General features: G+C 38.7%; 1 protein-coding gene and 1 long non-coding RNA gene across 3 annotated transcripts in view; one reads left to right on the top strand and one right to left on the bottom strand.

Annotated features, from left to right (window-relative positions):
- The window catches only part of LOC120553256 (gamma-secretase activating protein), a 31,349-nt gene extending 12,922 nt beyond the window's left edge, over positions 1 to 18,427 (bottom strand). The window contains exons 1-24 of one of the 2 annotated variants that reach the window (XR_005638140.1): positions 18,050 to 18,427; positions 16,944 to 17,014; positions 15,928 to 15,984; positions 15,746 to 15,815; positions 14,892 to 14,939; positions 14,666 to 14,754; positions 14,141 to 14,210; positions 13,902 to 13,951; positions 13,433 to 13,558; positions 13,255 to 13,311; positions 13,101 to 13,147; positions 12,576 to 12,661; positions 11,762 to 11,839; positions 11,541 to 11,627; positions 11,274 to 11,366; positions 10,897 to 11,062; positions 10,406 to 10,496; positions 8,070 to 8,139; positions 6,456 to 6,535; positions 6,127 to 6,207; positions 5,595 to 5,717; positions 5,248 to 5,303; positions 3,423 to 3,454; positions 1,496 to 1,557 (exon numbers count right to left, since the gene is read on the bottom strand). Coding sequence is in view for 1 of the 2 variants with exons in the window: in XM_039791477.1 (XP_039647411.1) it covers positions 1,496 to 1,557; positions 3,423 to 3,454; positions 5,248 to 5,303; positions 5,595 to 5,717; positions 6,127 to 6,207; positions 6,456 to 6,535; positions 8,070 to 8,139; positions 10,406 to 10,496; positions 10,897 to 11,062; positions 11,274 to 11,366; positions 11,541 to 11,627; positions 11,762 to 11,839; positions 12,576 to 12,661; positions 13,101 to 13,147; positions 13,255 to 13,311; positions 13,433 to 13,558; positions 13,902 to 13,951; positions 14,141 to 14,210; positions 14,666 to 14,754; positions 14,892 to 14,939; positions 15,746 to 15,815; positions 15,928 to 15,984; positions 16,944 to 17,014; positions 18,050 to 18,137 (1,878 nt within the window). In the remaining variant the exon portion in view is untranslated. The remainder of the gene's footprint in view (positions 1 to 1,495; positions 1,558 to 3,422; positions 3,455 to 5,247; positions 5,304 to 5,594; positions 5,718 to 6,126; positions 6,208 to 6,455; positions 6,536 to 8,069; positions 8,140 to 10,405; positions 10,497 to 10,896; positions 11,063 to 11,273; positions 11,367 to 11,540; positions 11,628 to 11,761; positions 11,840 to 12,575; positions 12,662 to 13,100; positions 13,148 to 13,254; positions 13,312 to 13,432; positions 13,559 to 13,901; positions 13,952 to 14,140; positions 14,211 to 14,665; positions 14,755 to 14,891; positions 14,940 to 15,745; positions 15,816 to 15,927; positions 15,985 to 16,943; positions 17,015 to 18,049) is intronic. The other variant, XM_039791477.1, reaches the window with a different exon arrangement.
- LOC120553257 lies at positions 8,076 to 17,388 on the top strand. Its single transcript, XR_005638141.1, has 4 exons — positions 8,076 to 8,183; positions 10,412 to 10,507; positions 11,526 to 11,636; positions 15,771 to 17,388. It is a non-coding gene; the product is annotated as an uncharacterized LOC120553257 (long non-coding RNA).
- Positions 18,428 to 20,507: the final 2,080 nt, after the last annotated feature.

Genomic DNA, 20,507 nt, shown 5'->3' with positions numbered 1-20,507 from the left:
GGATAAGGGAATAAGGAGAAGAACGAAGGAGAGAGGGAAGGAAGTGAGTGCAGAAAGAAGGAATGACAGGGAAGAAGAGGAGAGAGGTGAATAATGAAATAATTGATGGAGTGAATAAAGAGAGAAAGACAGGAGCACTGGGTCTTTCTAAGAATAGCTGAGAGACTAGTAGCATCTAGCCTGAACTCCATTAAATTGAAGCTATCTGCTCTTTAAAAAACTATGCTGAGCACAGGGAAAACTGGCGGATATGAACTTGTCCATCAAACAGCATACAGTAAAAAAAAAAAAGAAGAAAAGTGCAGGACAGGGACCTTAAGATACCCTTTTTTTTAAAGTGTCGACTCATCTAAAGCGTAACAGGAATTTTCACCTAAAAGATGACTATGGAGGGAAATGATCGGCCGTCAGCATTTCACGATGGATCTTTAGTGGTCTATATATCAACCCATGCTAGAGGAAGAATCTACCCCCAGGGGCTGTTAAACTGTTAAACGTCAACAATCTGGGATGCTCAATGCATCTAAGGAGGGATTTAAGAAGTGCTTTACTATGCACCCTCTTTTTTCACTTTGCCCCATATACTACAGTGAGTGACAGTGGAGAGGAAATACACAACAACCATTATTTTCTATTCTGCTCCTGCTTTTTGATGTTGAGTGGCAGGATATTAACTACTGTAAAGGACTTTTCTGCTTTTAAAATATCTGCAGGTTTTGTCATGACTGACTGAAGGACTGGTCCTTTAACTGAATGATTCATTTGGCTGACAGCATTTCACAAGTGATGCTTTTCAAAAACAGGCAAGTTAAAACCAAAATCCTTTCGAAATCTTCTGAGTCACTGTTTACTGTAAACCAGAGGATTCTGATGCTACATTATGGCGAAATCTATGTGAATGCAGAGGTGTTTCACCTTCAAGAAGGGTGAAAACATTAATGCCATACAATGAACATGGTTGTAGAGCCTATTCTATGCCTGTGTATAAATTAGATAAAAAAAGTATAGAAATTAAACAGTTTTGATACATCCAATTTAATGCATAATAATACCGAAAAGCCTGAAAGCTAAACAAACTTTGGTGCCTCATATCAACCCAAAGTTTGTCATTTGGCATAATAAAAACACAAATTGAATGCTACATTCTCAAGGCATGGTATTTTTAACCTTTATACAGCCAACTCAGTAGTAACACAATCGTCTTGAGTTGTTACGTGAGCGTTAGGGAATCTTTCCTATCTCTACCATCTATACCAAATGTCAATGCAACAATAAAGGCCAGTCAAGTTCTCCTCAATATAAAGAAGTCACTGTCTTTATTGGCCTGACTTTAAGGTCACAATGACCAGCATTATGATTTCCCTTTTATAGGAACTAAATGTCTAGCCCAAGCCATGAAAAAGCTACTTTTTGCAGTGTGTGTGTATGTCTGTGTGTGTGCATGTGTTGCAGCAATTGACTGGTTTCAGCTTCTCTCTTTCTCGCTCTCTCTTACCAGGCCTATGAGCGCCCTCTGTTGATGGTCCTCCTCCTGGAAAAGTGGCACCAGCTTCTTATCTAGAAGAGACCAGGCAATAGTGGGCACTTGCACATAAAAGAGACGTTTGAAGAAACCTTTGATGCTGCATCCACACTAGACTGAACACTACAGGTAGCAGCAGGTGTGTCGGTGCAGTAACCTTATTAAACAGGCCATCAGTAGGGATGGAGAAACCCAAACTCTCACTATTTATGGCTTTGATAAAAAAGAGGAAAGAAGCTAAAGACATTAATGGATTCTTTTGCAGTGAGTTTTTGCTTAAAAAATTGGGGGTTATGGCTGCAATCCTGTGTGCGTGTGTGTGTGTGTGTGTGTGTGTGTGTGTGTGTGTGTGTGTGTGTGTGTGTGTGTGTGTGTGTGTGTGTGTGTGTCGCATGCTGTCGTTGTTTCAAGTAAGTGGACCATGCTCCAGCTTGGTTACTTACTAATTATTTTACACTTGCATACACAAATTGCACACATTATCATTTGATCACTTGTACACACATGCAAGAAGCTGGCTTTTTTGATGTTACAGTGTAATATGTTACAGATGTTACGGATATGAATAACACTTTCAGGGCACAGCTATCTGAGAGGCTAAACTGAGATTTGCTGTATGCCTGTTAGAAGTTCAAAGTTATCAACTGTTTTAACTTTCAATATTTTAGACAATTAGCTTATTCTGTGTGAGCAGGTACGAGTTCAGTGTGTTTTGCGTCTCTGCCTTTGACACCAATGGACACACTGTCTCTTCACATTTATTGACCATAAGGCGGTCTCCTTAATCAAACTTGAAGCATTGTTGTATAATAAATTACTAGATCGTCAAGAGTCATTTATCAAGGATAATGCCAACTATTTGCTGGTGCCAGTTAGGAGTTTTTCTCTATTTTATTTTTCTTCAATTGAATCTCTTTGATTTTGCACCTTGGTTGGATAAAACAAGTCATTTGAAGATGTCACCGTGGGCTTTTGACCATTGTGATGGCCATTTCTAGCCATGCTAGTGGCATGGGTCTAGGGATGGCTGTCATGTTAGTCAGTGCACCACTTAGGTACTGTACTATCTCAACAACTGTGGGATGGATTACTATAACATTTGGTGCAGACATCCATAGTGCTCAGAAGGTGAATCCTAATCACTTTGTTGATCCTCTGACTTTTCATCGAGTGCCACCAGGAGGTCAAGGTTTTTACTAATCCAGTTAAATATCTCAGCAGAATGAGAAGATCAGAATGATCAGAAAGTGCATGGATTGGAAACTGTTTGATTGATATACTGTAGGAAATTATTGAGGCAGCTTCCTACTTGAGTGCTATCATCTGTGTATAAGTGATGGAGGAGAAGTGATCAAAATGCAGAGTGTGGGTTTTACAAGTGAATCGGGAGGCTGTGGGTGTATGATCATCCATGTGAATTAACTGAGGTAAGGAAATAGCCCGTGTATTAGTTGACACAAAACATCTGCACTGGAATAATGAGAGAGAGAGAGAGACAGGCACAAAGAGAAAAGGGGTGAGAGGTGAAGGAAGTAACAAAATCCCCACTCAACTTTGCTCTTTTTAAATTCTCTTTCACTCTATGCTTCTTCCACTTCTCCCTTTCTCCCCCATCCCTTTTCTTCTCAACCTCCCTCCAAGATAAATTAGTGTGGTGGTTCTGTTTAGCTGAATTCTCCAGTGGGCATGAAGAATGCGACCTCAGAAGAACACACAAACACACAACCCCAAACACACTCACACACAGTTTTGAGCTCCATAATAAGCCAAGGTCTTGTTATTTATGGCATTCACACTCCCTGTATTGTGTGTGTGTGTCTGTCTGTCTGTCTGTCTGTCGTATCTCTGGATTTATGTTTGTGAGTGTATGTGTGTGTTCAGTGTGCATTTGCCGTCTTACCGAGACACCAGGTGTCCACCATTGATAGAACTCTACAAAATAAGAAGAAAAGCTTTGTGTGAAAACAATCCCTCAAGCTAGCATCATAATAAGAGTCTTACTTTTTGCGCTGTAAGCCGAGGCAGTATAAGCTTCACTGCTGCAGTCCACAGCAAAAATATATCAAAACTATAAAAGCACAACGTTTGTAGGCAGGTGCTGGAGTTTAGCCTGGAGGAAGAGAAGCTAAGGCTTTTGATTTGATCCATAGTACAAGCAGTGCAGAGTTATATTTAATTCAAGGCAGGTATTACATCAGTGGTGCATACAAGTACATGCCCATCATCAAGTCACTTAATCATAAACTGTTGGAGGCCTTTAGTTATAATCTCATTTCTAAGATTTTAATTGAAAGGGGATATTTCATAGTCAAAGAGTAACCTGCTAAAAGGTTACAAAAAAACGTGTTAAGAAAGTCCATTTCAAAGAGAGCTCAAGTAACTAAGATGTAACATTTACATGGTGAGCAGACGGAGGACAGACATTTTTGTTCTCTGTAGTCGGTGTTTTCAGGAGGGCTTTACACTGACTTTGCTTATGGAAATTTTCATCCACAATCCTGTTGCACATTAATATTCATACTGCGAAGAGTCTGTAAAAACATATCTATCAAGGTTGCCAACAGGGCATGAAAATTAGGGAATTAATTTTATTTAGGTTCCAGATAGGACGCATCAAATAATCTTATAGTATTTTAAGGCAAATCAGGGAGTTTTACAAATGTGTTTCGAGTATAGACCTAAAAGTACTTTTAAACCTGCAACATGTTTATTGTATTAGACTATGTTTTACACTTAAACTGATTGATTATACTTTAGAATGTATGTGAGTTGAGAAACAAATTAATAATTTAAACACATTTTTGGGTGTGAATGCAGTCCAGCAGAGTTTAAGGGCAAGGCTGTTGATTTTCTGTATTTTTGTTACTGAAAAGGAAAAATCCCATGAAACGTCCAGAACAAATAATGAATTGATTCAACTAACATATTAACACATAGACGTATTCTCTGTGTAGCCAAAGCTTGATGTTTCTAATTCATCTGCGCCATAGAACCGCCCCTGTGGTCAAAAAAATATTAAAAACACATCAATGAGCGACAGCGTTGCACTGGGCGACATGTGCCTTCATTATGATGAACATGGTCACTGTAGTTAGTCCATCCCACATACACTGTCCTTCTGCTATAAATATTCTCTTCAGCACCAAATATATATTTATCCATAACTGAAAATAGTCCCAACAAAGTTCCTCCTGTATGAGTAAGATTTGCTAAAACACTACAGTGCCCAGGTTGTTGAATTAATTTAGGCTTTAAAGAGATGAAACCCCTTCATAAAGATTTAAATCTTTGGTAGGAACCAGTGGGCTGAGTGCCACAGAGGCTGGGGAAGTCAGAATGTATTGAGTAGCGGAGTAAAGCATTGTTGGTTTCATTCTTTTTATGCAGTAAACTGACAATAAGAAACTTATATATATATATATAGAATAACATGAGCCACATAATTAAAGGATTGATACAGCTCAATGTATTGTTCACATTCAGCTTTTGTCAGACAAAATCAATTTAACTTGCGAGAATAGCTGAACTTGAGTAGCAGTTTTGCAGCTACTGTTGGTTTAAAGGTGCACAAATTGAATACCTTTCCAAACCCAATTTTGAGAAAACAGTGTAGCAAAATGTAAGCACAGTGCAGAGGTGCAGTCGTGCATTTCCTCACTCCAGTTTTAGAACTGTGTTTGTTAATGCACTTTTCTTAACAAAGCTCTAGTGGGAGGCAGACCTACTTCTTTGTGTTCTCCTCCATGTGATTCATGTGGCTGGATTGTCTCCTCTCGGACCTCTGAAACAAGCAACAGCATCATGGGAGGGCTGAAAATATGCTCTCATTGTTTAACAAAGACCCTGACATACGCAGAGAAAAATGCACACACACACACACATTCTCTAAGCCATCACAATAACTAATATGTTCAAACAATTACCATCAATCAGTTTAACTTCCAGTGTGGGAATTTTGACTTGTCGTGTTAATTAATATGCATTAGAGGTTTTTGTTGAAGTGCACACACACACACACACACACACACACACACACACACACACACACACACACACACACACACACTCTCACCAGTTTATCCCAGTCGGCTTGTATGTGTGAGGTTCTGTATCTGGGGTTGGGAACAGCATCCAGATATTTTGTCCTCTCTGTGTTCCACTGCAGCTCTGCCCAGAAACCCTGGAGACTTCTGGCCTGCACATGCACAAACAACACCACAGTGACACAGCAAGGACATTGCTGCAAAGCTATTGAGGATAATTGTGTCTGAATTGCATACCAGCAGACACAGTTTATATAAACTCACACTGTTGAATCTAAACTGTACATCTTTGAATCTCTGAATGAAGTGGGTTACAGTCATTTCCCAACATTGCATCACACATGCAACTACAGTATGTATAACATGTTATGTAACAAACACACATTGTCTCCATTTAATCACTAACCTAAAAGTAAGGCCACGTTTTATTAACTGGTTCTCAAAATAGAGCAGGAAAAAGAGTAGAAAGAAGACTCTATACTATGATGATAACTATATCCTACATATCGTTCAATAATAACTTAAAAGCAGTTTTTTTATGTGTTTAAAAAGTGATGTTACCTTGCCTTTGAACACAGGTTCAATATGCAGCTCAGTGGTACACAACACACCAGGGACCTCCAACAGACACGCTAGTATCTCCTAGAACACACAAAGACGGACTAAAATGGGTGTGCGTGCGTGTGTGTGTGTACTACTACACATATAAAGAAATAGAACTGCATCAGCGTCCTTATTTCAAATTCATATCCACATATATGGTTGCCATTTTATTTTCTATGCCTTTATGCATTCTGAATTGTATTTACGTGTGTGTGTGTGTGTATGTGTGTGTGTGTGTGTGTGTGTGTGTGTGTGTGTGTGTGTGTGTGTGTGTGTGTGTGTGGTACCTTCTTGTCAAGTACAGAGGAGTAAGGCAGGACTTTATCCAAGCTGAGAGACTTCTCATAGCTTATTCTGTATAAAGAGGCTGTTTGTGTGTGCAACAGAGAGAGAGAGTCAGACTTTTATTTGATATATATCACAGTTATGCAGAATTCTTATCTCAAAATAACTACAAGGCAAACAAGGCACTGGAACCAATGTCCCGCCCTATAGTGGGTTTTATTGAGGCCCGCTGCATGATATCAAATTAAAGATTTAATCATGCAGTGGGCTATGCATCTGCTGTTTCCCTGTACCGCTCTTTTCTGCTACCATTGTGGTGTATCCCTTGTTGGGACCCTTCTTTGTTTAAACAAAAAAAAAAAGCTTAATTTTTTAACTTAAATGAGTAGTTTACATAAATTGCAGAATACTGTATATTTGAGGTTTTGAATAAGTGCCGGCAGGGTGTCTATTTTCAGGGATGGGGTGCTACAGTTCAGAGAATGTGCATCTTTCCATTCATTATATGTCATTATCTTGGAGTTGAACCAAGTTTGTTTATTGACAAACTCAGATTTGTGGCGTGCTCTCCTTAGTACTGAAGTGATATTGATGTTGTTGTTCTCTTGGCAGATGGTTTTGTGGATTACAGCCTTGCATGGCTTGTTTCACTGTGGTAAACAAGTATTAAAGGACATTAACACTGGGCTGGGTGTGCTGCAGCAGCACCTGTGACTGACAGCCAAATCTCTTCCTTGTTTTCAGGAGGGACTCTGGACAGTCATTATCATATAATATTATATTGATATCATTTGAGAAAAATATCAAACTCACTGTCGAGTAGTTGATAAAGCCAAGAGGTATAAATACAAGAGAGCAAAATCAAAATGAAATGCTAGAATGTGGATTCAGTTGGCATACTTATGGCAATTTCTATATTGTGTTTGTCACAATATAACTGATTATATTATTCAGTGACTGGAGAAGAGGGCCAACAAACAAGGCTCTGTCCCCATTCCGTCAGTTGGCCTGTCCCTGGTCCCGCCACAATCACTATGAAATATTAGTGAGCACAGGTTACTAATGTTTTATTTATTAGGTCATCATAATTGTCTTCATACACGGTGCAGTAACACCTGTATTAATATGAACTGTGTATCTTAGAGCAAGTTAAAGTAGTTACAGCAATAAAATGCAAATGTATGCGGCAAGGTGCTCCAACATCTAATGTGATCATCTACTCTCTAGTCTAGGTGATGACTGTTTCCATAAACGTGAAATTAATAACGTGCTCTGTTCTATTTTCCTTCAGACAGTGAGACATTCAAATGTGTTGCCGTGTGTCTACTAGGACTTAACCATATTTCTCCAAACTGCTCTGTGCAAGCTACAAGTCTCTAAGGTCTCTAATTCAGACTCTCCAGACCTGCGTTGGACACCTGGGTCAAGTCTGAAGAGAAAAGAGATTTCAGAGCCAATCAGAGTTAATAAAAGAATTCAGTTGTTTGTAGACAAGATGTAAGCAGTCTAGTAACCACAAGCAGAAGAAAACATAAAAAAAGGAAAGAGAGCAGCTAGACTCTAAAGGAAGAAGTGAAACTCAGGAGACTTGTGTTGTGTCCCCATGCTTCACTGACCTAGAATGAACTCCTGGATCTGATCAAAGGACTCAAAGGCATACACGTTGTCACACAGCCATTCAATGATCTAAGAGGCAGGATGGAAACACACAGGGGACAGGAGTCAGTGTGGTGGGTACAACAGTCATCTTTCAATACCCTTAGTATATCCTCTATCCTTTGAAGGAATAGTTTGACATTTTGGGAAATATCCACTTTCTCGCTGAAGTGTTAAATGATAAGATACTGCTCTCATGTCTGTGTGTTATTTCCGAATGTCCCCGCTGGGGATCAATAAAGGTGTATCTTATCTTATCTTGATATAACGCTACAGCCAGCAGCCGATTAGCTTAGCTTAGCACAAAGACTGGAAGCTGGGGCAAACGGCAACTCTGACTGTCCAAAGCAGGTTAAGAAGTTCCACCTCCCAGCAATTCTAAAGCTGAGTCATTGGGACATCATATGTCATTTGTTTAATCATAACAGAGACTGAAGCGTAAAAACAACAAGTTGCAATTTTACGAGGGATTATGTACTTATTTATTTCTTGACTGAGCATGGTGACTTCCTGAAGTCTCTGCTGGTTTACCGGCAACCTCATGGTAAGAGAACTGTATGGGTTGAACAAACAAACTTGGTAGTTAGAAAGCTATTAAAGTGCTTGTTACGTTAGGTGGATTTAGTTACCTACGGACAGAGCCATGCTAGCTGCTTCCAGGCTTTCAAGCTAAGCTAAAATCTCCTAGCTGTAGCTTCATATTAAGTACACAGACATGAGAGCAGTATTGATCATAGCATCTAAATCTCGGCAAGAAAGTTAACAAGTATTATTATGTGGAAATATGCCTTTAATGGCCTGCTTTGTTTTATTTTAGCCATGCTAGCTAACGTGGCTTTAGGAATGGCAAAGTCGGTCGGTTGGTCCACTGCTTTAGTAACAGTTAGAGAGTTACAGAGTAGAATAAATAAAATATCTCAAAAATAACTCTTTCTCTAATATTAGATGGATTATTGGATGAAATTTGGTACTATGCCCTTGGAGATCCACTGAATTTTCATCTAGCGCCAACAGCAGGGCAATGCTAGCGTGCTACTGTAACACATTAACTAATATGGTGAATATGTTAAATATACTTGCTGCATTTTAGTTTTGTCATTGAGAGAATGCTGATATTAACCGCTGTTCAAACAGTGGGTATCTTGTTTGGTTATAAAACATTTTTTGTTACTGATTTGTGGGATGATGGGTATAGTGGTGTTTACATTACAGAAACATGAAAAATAAATGATGTCCTCAAAGATAGCTCCTGTAAATCTCACAGCCACAGTGCATCAGAGTGAAAACTCATTTTCTGTTGCCCATTTCCCTGCTGTTTGAACAAATATCTCTTTACCAAAGACAGTATGAGTCCAGAAACAAAAATACTATATAACAATTGTGTGAAGAGGAAGGAAAAAAAGAAGCAAACGTAGGAGGAGATGAACTCAATTTGCACAGCATTCTTTTAAAGTTACAAACAAAAAATTGTGAACAAGCAATCACCTTTATTAAAGCCACTACCTTTTGTGCTGCTGGCCCTAGTAACAGAGTCCACCAAGAATACAAAAGTTATGTGTGGTGTCTAATTTCTCATTGCTAGCTGCACTAATGAAGCTGGTGACTCATTTAACCTCTAAAGAAAGAATTTATAACGATCTATCAGAGCTGGAACATCTTAATTTAGGTGTACTACTTATAGAGTCTGAGTCATTGTCAGCGCTGTGCCCAAACAAAATATCTGCCCCTTTCTTTCCGTCTTCCGTTTGACTCTGTTTGAGCTCTGTCCACTTGTCTTCTCTCCTCTCATGTTTAATTACAACATACATTTGTCTGTTTCTTTCTCTGTCTTCTTCCCTCCATCTGCTCACCTCCTACTCAAGGTTGACACCTACCGAATTCACACGGAAGTGCAGAAAAGCAGCCATCTCTACCTACTGTATATCTATTTATTTTTAATTAGCTGTTCTTTTTCCTTGAGGGAAAATCACCTTTCAGTGGCATTAACATGTAGATTTGCACTCTATCTCTCTCTCCGCATTCAGTCTCTCCCTGACTCCTTGACTAGTTACTAGACTAGTGACTCATTCACTATCACTGGTAATAACTGACATTTTTAATGATTTTATGTTCCATAAAATAAATAATGACATTGTGTTGTATAAAAATGCAATTCTGGATAAAAGTGTACATTCTGTGGGTAAGATTATGTCTTACATCTTTGTATTAAAACATTTATTTCAGAGAAAAAACACATAAACTCAGTAAATTTGCCTTAAATGTCAATACTTTTGTCCTTTTCTGTCTTTTTTTGTACCTTCAGCTCTAGGTTTGGGTCGTTTCCCATGTAAACCAGGAGCCAGTGAAGGGCAGCCAGGCGCTGAGGGTCAGCCTTACTGCTGGGACACCTTGGACGGAGGTGACATACAGCAAATTTACTTTTATACAACATAAGCATATTCAAACACAAGAGACACAAAAAGGCAGAAGCACAGGCAGACAGCCAACATTCAGGGACCAGACTAAAATATTGTCCAAAAACAAAATTGAGCAAGTGGCCTATGATGCATCTTTATCTAGCAGGATGGTGAATCCAATCTGCTGTGCACGAATTAAGCTAAAGCTGTTTTAACATCTATTCAAAATAAGACTCTGCAGGTGTATGAGCACAAAATAACTTTCCACCTGTCTGCATACTGCCTACCTATACTCTCATCTGCTCTCAAGTGCTTCCTCTATGTGTAGAACATAATTACCCCAATATACATAAACTCTTCATTTCCACAAGAAGTTCTGAATCATGCTCACCTGGGAGTGTCTGATCGTAGTATCTGCAGAAGGAAGGCAGGGCTAAGCTCAGCGGTGTGGATCCTCCCGCTGGCCAGGTCCAACAGGCTACCACTGGACTCTTCCTCTGCATGCAACACTGTGATGTTAGCTGGCTGACACTGCAGGCCCAAGTCCACGTCAAGACCTTAAGGTTGTTGAGACATACAGACAGAGAATAAGACTCTTTCTACAGTGAGATTACACATGAAAGCTCTACGTTTGTACAGGTTCATGGTGTTTTTAAAACCTATCAGGAAGAAATATGAACAAGTACTGTAGCTAAGAAATGAGGTAAACAAACTGCTCCACAGCCATCACTAAGTTTAGACATGGTTTGTACAAAAGCCTCATCTTACCTGAGAGAAAGAGGGAGTGACAGAGCATCTCCTGCTGTCTGGTGTTGACACAATGGAGGAAATAGTCCTGAAGATACACCAGGATATGGTAACCTATATACAAAAATAACACAGCATCCCTACTATATTATATTTGTATTCCGTATGCACACCAGACATTTATCCGGCTGCATGAGGATACATGCACTCATTTGTCTTTGTGTGTCGGTGTTGCTGCTTTGAATTCAAAAGTAAGGAATGCATGTTTGGCAGTGTGTGTGCAATGACCTATAGGAATGAAAAGCGGATGGAGGTATGCGGCTTTCTGTGGCGACTGGTCGCTGCCCAGGGATACTCTGAACGTCTTTCTGCAGTCTGCAGGAGGTGAGAAAATCCAAATTTGTCACCATGTGCTCAAGATAAAAACAGTAACATAGGAAAAAGAGACAGAAAAAAGAACTTAGGTATTATACGTTCTTTGAATGGACAACATTAGACAGCATACTCACCTTTATGGACTAAAACCACAGTGTAGATCAGTTCCTGTTTATCTTTAAGAGGTTGGCTGTAGCACACACACATGCTTCCTAAAAACAAACCAGCGACAGAGCAGTGATGGATCACACAAAAGGTGATATCAATAAAAGATCACGTACATCCATGACAATATTGATGATAATTAATGAGAAATTAAATCAGTTGTGATACGTTTTGATGAAAATTCAATTCACATATTAATACCTAGCATTAATACATTTTCAAAGGTGTATTAATCCGTAATCAATAAAAGGGGTGAGTTATTGAGATTTTGTTTTTGGTTCAGAAATCAAAGATTATTAAGATCAAGCAACAATTTCATGAATGAAACAAATTAATACAAATGACTCATTCCTTGTTAGAGGTTTGACTTCTAATCTGATAACATTATCATACAATAATTTCACCAATTTTTATTTTGAAAACTCTAATTTCAATGCACAATACATTACATTTGCTGACAACAAAATGAACCTGATATTCATTGATCAGCACCTCATTTCCAAATGAAACTCTTCAAACAATCGTTTGATCATCGTAGTGTATCATCACTGAGATTGTGAATTATGTGCTGCAGATTATAACCTTGCTTTTGAGTTGTAACAGCGACTTACTTTCTTGTTTTCACAAAGAGAAATGCAAAACACACACACAAGTATATAGAATTAGTCATGTTCTGTAACTGTAATGTCAGTTTGTTTACATCTGTTGAGAGAATATGTAAACAGAATATGTGTGAAAGCATTGCATTATTCATGCAACAATTTATGTGTATGAATGTGTTACCTATTCTGTCTGTGAACACTTCCAACTTAACAAGCTCCTGCTCTGGTCTCTCCATGTGATAATGGTCAAAACCCAGATTTACAAATCTGTTGGACACACAGAGACATACACAATGTAAATACAATCAGAATATTTGGGGACCTAGGAAGGTGTACAGCAAACTAATAACTTGCAACAAGAAGTGAACAGGAATTAATTGTGGTGTCTTTGATTGCAGGTACATCAGTTATTATGGAACCAATGCAACTTCTAGGCAAGATCCGCCCTTCAATAGCATTCACACACTACTATTGGCCAGGCGTCCATGCTTACGCAAGGTAACGTAACCCGATTTGTTCAGGTCTTATCTCCTGACCAATTGGCTATCCCCAACCAATCGAGCTGCTTCGTAGGGCGGGACTTGCCTAAAAGTTACATGGGATCCATAATAATGCATCAGTACCATTCAAACAATGCAGAATATATAGTGAACATTCTGCTGAGAAAAGATATTTATTTATACTGTATTCATAGTTGTTGCCTTACTTGACTGTGTGGGAAAGATTAGCAGGCAACTCTAATGGGAGTTCCAACTGTGGGACAGTTATATAAAGCAAGACAACTATATGTTATTATCAAGTCAAAGCAGAAATAGCAATATATGGTTAAAACATGTGCAAAAGACATAGAGATGACCTACCACAGTTTCGCAGTTATGGTTGGGGTAAAACTGAACACATCGCATCAGGAACTTGTCCTGTGAAAGACATGTAATGCAGATTTTCTGTTATTCAGTGTACATAGTCTAAAGAAAAACTGTTTTGTGCTTTTTATGGATGAATTCAATGCAATGTCCTCACAAGTACAGTTGTACATGCCTGTGTGTGTGTCACGTTAGGAGTGAGATAGTAGACTCTTTGTGTGTGTCCGTCCCACTGGACCCAGCAGAAGTCCTCCACTATTCTCTCTGCTGTTTTGGACAAACGCTCGGGATTCGCCATCACCTGGTTCAGATAAACACTTTAATATTCAGCTTTGTAGACACACTGAATTCTTAATGCAAAGCTCCCCATGAGGGAACGATACACCATACAGTTTATGGTTTGAGATTGAATGAGGTCGAAACCATATATCCTTTGCACTGGGTTATGCAATTACTTCCCCATCTTTTTGCTTATTAATTACATATGTGCAAAATTTATACCCTTTAAAAAACTGCGCAGAACCCTTCAGCCAGAAACTTCCTCCATGCAATTTATTATTAAGCTAAGGTCACTATCCACTTCCTTCAACAAGAAAAAGAGCTGGCTAAAGGGAGAAATGTGGTGAATGTAGAGTCCAACTTACCACTCTATAACCCTCCTGCCTTGTAAGCAGAACATGGTAGAGATCCGCATCTGAAACGCACAGAAGGATATGCATAAATATAACTATATCCAAATAATGTGGATCCGGAGAATGCTGTTTTTTCCTCTCCAAATGTAGAAAGACAGATTATGCCTCTCTAAATTTGATGATCTGTTTTGTCACAGATTAAAGAAATATAGCCCACATAGACAGATGAGCATAAGGGCACACAGACTCACATCCGTCCTCAGTCAGCAGCAGCAGGTGGCTCTCCAGCACTGATCTCCTGTCAGTTTCTGAATAGAGGAACTAGGGACAGCCACAGAAAACATGAGTCAGCATCTTATGGTTTACAGCACTTGCCAGATGGAGAAATCTATTTGCTGATTTTCATATTTTAATGCAGGCCTTAAACATTCTTGGCATGTATTTAAATTTGTGGTTTGGCAACATGAAAAGCAACCAACTGTAAGGTATACAAGTGTTACAGCCACAGTGGCTTAATAACATGTACATACGTAATATTCCTCAATCAAATATCATTATCAAATATGATAAAGGGAACAAGAGAGAGAATGGAAACTACAGGCCAGAGCACTTTCAGCAAGCTAGCACAATACACAAGCTGGCACTCATACACTGTTAGATGCACCATAACTGCAACCTCAGCTCATGGCTGCAGTAAATCCTGCATGAAAGTGGTGGCCAAAACAACACACACACACACACACACACACACACACACACAAAAACACAAACTCTACCTGCACTTTGACCCTGCAGTCCACTGCCTTGAGGACTTTAGTGTTGTTGATTGGATGGATCTCAATCAGGAGAGTTAGACACTTGGATACTACAGAGACAAGGCAGAATGAAAACCAGAAAAGAAATAAATTGAAAAATGCAAACAGAAAGATAAAAAAATGCAATATGAATGGTTGGTGTCATGGTCTGTAAATGAAATAGAGAGAAAAAGATCTTGGATGTTACTTGGTTTGAGGTGCTCCTCTCCTCTGGTGTTTTGTGCCAAGCTGACAGCTGAGAAGGAAAAAGTACAGCCACAGGTGTGAATTCATTTACATATATTTTCCACAGAGACTACACCAAATCAGTGTTTCTTTAAGTATGATTTCGCACCATTACAGTCAATAATATGCAACCAAACTGTGTCTGCGTCCGGTGGCTTGGATCAAGCTAAAGCTTCTCACTTAATTGTCTGATTTGGGGTATTTTAAAGGTATACTAATCAGCATTTCCCTAAAAAATAATCCCTTGCAATCATCACTTATGACCCACTAGAAGTGTGTGGTGATGTCTGTATCTGCAGAGACCCTGCTGCCTGCCTGTATTTTCTCTTTTCTTTTTCTGTGTGGGACTTTCTGGGCGTCATCAAAGAGCCTTTGGGCCCTACGTGGGTGTGTTTCCCCCAGCCAATAACAGTGTGTGTTTGACCGAGACACACACACACACACACACACACACACACACACACACACACATGCAGCGACAGGATGAAGCTCTGCATTTACACAAATCTTGAGGTGTGGGTGCGTTTGTTTGTGCTTTACGTAACTTAACTTCCATGAAACAATCAGAAAATAACGTTTTATCCCTCAGATTCACGACTTTGTTTCTTCCTCTCTTCATTCACTCCCTAGCTTGCTTGACCACCGCTGCGCTCTCTCTCTCTCTCTCTCTCTCTCTCTCTCAATCAACCGGAGAGGAAGGGCCAACTTTGAACGCTGTGTTTGCAAACACCAACTGATAAATCCTTCCAAGTCTACTGTACCTTTTAACAATGTCTGTTGCTGGTAATTTGTTATCTGTACATTACAGAGGCTTACCTAACAGGGTCTCTTCCTTGTTCAGGGAACAGCTGCTGACACACACCTGCTTGTCGAATGTGTACAGGAGCTGTCGGAGAGAATATACAGACACATGGGAATGGGTCGTGCAGGAACACACGTGCACAAAAGCGAAATCTGCAGCACTAAAGGGAAAGAGACATGGGATTGACACACAGTACCTTGTTCTGTTTGGTGTTGGAGTCATATTTCCCAATTCTGGTGGTCCCTGTTGCCCCCTATCAAAATAGCATGGTCATTAAATCAATCATACTACAGAGATAGAAAATCTGTCCTGACCGAGTAAACCTTTTTTCCCCACTGGTGTCTTCCACCACATTGGTATGTGTGGAACTTCATGCTTGACCTCTTCATTACCTTGGCTGACCTTGCTGATTATCCTGACCTGACATGCTTCACTTCAGACCAGCGAATCACCACTTTTTCAGGTTCAGAAGATTTCAAATAAAAGGAAGAAGTCTACTCTGGCACAAAAATCCAAGGCACAGCGAGGAATACATAAAGCTGTGAACCATGCACAAAAAAGAGATTATTTCCTCTATGCAGGCTGCACACTATCTTTAACCTACTAAACCCAAAGACTCTTTGGCGGGTCTATCATTAAAAAGGTATGTTGTGCAGAGAAGCACGGTTCAGCACACAGAACTTTATTTTAAATTCTAACAAGGCTCCCAATGTTTCTTAAAATATGTTAAGCAGATTTATAGAGAAATCTGTATAAAAGAATATTGTTGTTTTTTTTTTTATTTTGGTGGTGTACATTTGATGATCAATGGTGGAGAAAATGGCATCTGGGATTTGAATATTTCAATCCCTGTGACTTCAGTGGACTGGGACAATCTGACACAGAATAGTTGGCAAACAGTATGCATACTGTATAATGTTATATCTAACATACACTAAGCTACTTAAGCCCCTCCCTCAAGATAAAAAGTAAACTTCTATAAAAAAAAAAGTATAAAAAATACGTGGTTTAAGTGCAACAAAAAAGACAAGACAATGCACATGACATGGCAATGACAGTAAAAAGAAGTAAGACCAATGCAGGTTGTACCATAACTAAACTGTAAAGATCACTGGATTGATAAGGATTAGAATAATAACACTCACTTAATGAGTGCATTTCAGTAATAGGAAATGCTTAATAGGCATTGCCGTCACTATGGACTTACAGTACCTTCCAGGAGTAAAGGATGCCCCCATCTCTTTCAATGTTGAGGATACAAGTGTCCACTGCTCCAGAGTATTCTGCAGACACAGCATCATTATTTTGAACCATACATCTAATTATGTTTAAACAACAGTGTGCACTGTCAAACACGTTTTAGTATCCCTGCCACTGCTCATGCTGAAACATATTCCATGGTATGCTAAATGAGAATATAGTGTGTTTCCACTGTATAATAACATATTATTACACATGTAAAGTGCCCCAGATGTGTAGGTGAAATATTTGCCCAGAATCTGTAAATGTGCTGCTTAATGAGTCATAATGGGATGCTGATGCATTACTTGTATAACCACGTACTGTCAACCATTATTTCTTATGTTACAGTAAACTTTTGATTGCTTAGTAACATTAACATTAACGTTTATTTGAAAGTATTGCCATAATATTTGGATCCTGCAAAGATAATTAAAGTATTTATTTTCAGTCTTAACCAAATACTTGTACTAAGATTGTATACACTGGAAATAAATAAAATAAATCTGCATTCCATTTTATCCAATTTAATATAGACTGTTAGGTGCTGGAATCATGCAAATCCAGATATTTTAGGATATTCATTGAATAAATTGTATTTTCTATAGCTATATTCTATATTTTGTCTTTAGTCTTTTATTTTAAAATTGGGACGTTTGGTTTTAAAGCATGCCGACCTAGTTTTTATACAGTCTATGATGCCGACCAAAGGTATTTTTAGAGAGGAAATGTGAAGAGTAAATAGCTCCATCTACTGGTATATACCATAAACTGTATATAAAGAGATATTAACCTTAAACCTCAGCGATTCAGATTTTTCTATTTTTGAAGCTAAAACTATCTAGGACAGTCATTTGTCTCCAGTAAATTGACTTTGTGTGGGATATCATGCAATTTCATACTATTACACAAATGAATAATACAGTTAAATTCACTTTAGACTATGTATAACAGTGACAGGTTGAACTTAAAACCTGACACTTTTAGCTAGCACTGTTGGTCAAAGCATTTAAATGATGTACGTTATCAATAGTTCGACACTAAAAAAGCAGCTGCCCGTGGACACCTGAACGCCTCACCTTTCACCCTGCAGACCGACGCCTCCTTCCTGAGGATGTCACACACCACATCTCTGTGCAGGTCAAATTTGGGGTTTAATTTCAGCATGTTTAGACCTTTGTCTGCTCCTTGGCTTTCAGTTCAAAATCCCTGCTTTTAAAATACTCCGGAGTGAGTTTGTTTCCTTGAGAAGAAAAAGAAGAGGCGGCGGGCGGCACCTGCCATATGTTTCTCCAGGACAGGCATGTGACCGAAACTACATGCTAACTTTGGGCACTTGTAAAACTGAAATCAGTAGAGCATATACGCACATATTCACATGAACTATCTACTTCTTCCTCGGCCTATTGTTTTCAGAAACGTATTTTTATTGGCATGCGGAAATGTTACGTTGTCCCGTAGGTAGCTCCTCCCTTCTCAGGGAACAGCCAGCCGGGAGATTCGCTGCCATAGGCCGAGGAAAGCATCGGTCCAGCGGGTTGGAATTTCTCACCGTCCCGCTGAATGAGTGCGCCATAGGCTCAGCCGGGCACTTCACATTGGTGTCACAAATGGTTGCTATCAGGCGGGTGACTGTCAACTTGCTAAATGTATTTAACTGGAAGCTTGACATAATAGCTTGAGCTTTACAATAGTGGTGTGTTTTTGGTTTTAGCTTAAAAGCTTTACGTGCGATTTATTTATCGACAAACAATAGCCTATTGCCTATTTACCCTATAGTTCTTATAAAGCCAATTTCACTGTATGTTTACCCCGACAATATGTATCACTGTAAATTGAAGGGCTGTTGATCAAAGAGAATGCATTTAAAGCTGTCGCATTGGACTAGAAAATGATGAAGTAATGGGCAACTTTTCTCACTTAAAAACAAAATAGCCTACTTTTCATACATATACCGACATGATAAGTCAAGAAAATAAAGTGTATCAATCAATAATGAAAAAAATAGTAATTACTACCCTATAGTACATTTAGAGAATACAGAAGTTTAGTCGCAGCATGATATAGATTTTGTATTTCACAGCCATGTGGTCAATGCAGGAGACGCCAACATTTTGATCTTGATTTCTTGGTGCCAGTCTGGCACCTTGCAGTAACTTCTCAAAGACATTGACCATCTTCTCAAATAGTGAAAAAATAAAATAAAGTAAAAACAACAACAGAGGAATAAGACACTCCAGTCCCTGTACAGATATTTCAAAAACTGCTAGACAGTTTATTTGTTGTCAAGTTCTCTCTACTGTTTACTCGTTCACTGGTTGGGTTGATGGCAAGCACATAAACGAAGGAACTAAAATGAGGAAAACCCTTTTTGCCAAAGAAATAATTCTCTTTCACTTTATTTGGGGATATCAGAGGTAGTGTAAAAAGTGGAAATATGCAATTGTGTCTGTAGATCATAAATGTCGTTAAAGTTGCATAAAACACATCAAAACACTGGGACAATCCCAGAAAACTCTCAACATGCCAGAATATTATGAAAAATCAAATCGGGCAAGCTGAGGCCCCCCATATCAATTGACACTAGTCTTGGCTCTCCTGGGCTTTTTTTAACAAGCCAGTATGATCTACCTTAGGTAATGTTGGTTATTTTCTTTTCCCATCTGTATTAACTTTTTTATTGATTTTACTGATTTTATTCATAATACAGAGTAAAACTTTCTGATGCCTTAAAGCCCCTGTAACTTGCTACACCGGCACTGGTCTTTCCACTTCTTTTGTATGATTAGACCTCTTTGCATAATGAGCTTGATTTACATCTCCCACATTAACATTAACGTTGGCCACTTTTTACTGTTAGGCCTACCATTCGTATTAGTTAATGGAGTTGTGCAGGGCATGTGACTAGGTATAACGTAAATTAATTACAAATGTTTCCTTTGACTCTATAACTGCTTAAATAACGACACCCTGTAAATATGTGTATGCACAAACGCACGGTACAACCAAATGAGCCTTTTGTCATTTTTGATATTGTGATAGCATTGGATGACCAACACTGTCCCCTTCTGCTGAGTTTGAAAACTGCACATAAGAGTGGTTCAGGTCTGTGCATTCTGAGAGGAAATGAAAGCAAAGAGCAAACAATGAACAATGTTACATTGGAAATGCCATATTCAGAGGTGCATAGCCCCTAAAAGCGTTAACTCTGTTTTTTTTTAGCTAACCTTTTGTTCTCAGTTTTCCTACAAAATGATATCTGGTGGCACAATTTGAAAGTTGTAATAAGTAATGTTTCAACATTAATGGAACAATTATTTTGTAAGGTGAAAATTATTATTAAAATTATTAAAAGCCATTTGTGTTACAATTGCATAGATGTTCAATAATCTCCAAAACATCTACAACTTTTGGCAACTTTAATTTAATATAAATAATAATTATAGTTGAAAATATGTCTTATAGGCCTACAACATCTACTAAGATGACGTGTTCCATTAGGATAAAGAAAATTCCAAAAATGATATCCTTTGTCAA

Source organism: Perca fluviatilis, chromosome 23, assembly GCF_010015445.1.
Source record: "Perca fluviatilis chromosome 23, GENO_Pfluv_1.0, whole genome shotgun sequence".
NCBI lineage: Eukaryota > Metazoa > Chordata > Actinopteri > Perciformes > Percidae > Perca > Perca fluviatilis.
Note: the sequence above shows the minus strand (reverse complement) of the source record. Positions and strands in the feature narration are given on the sequence as shown.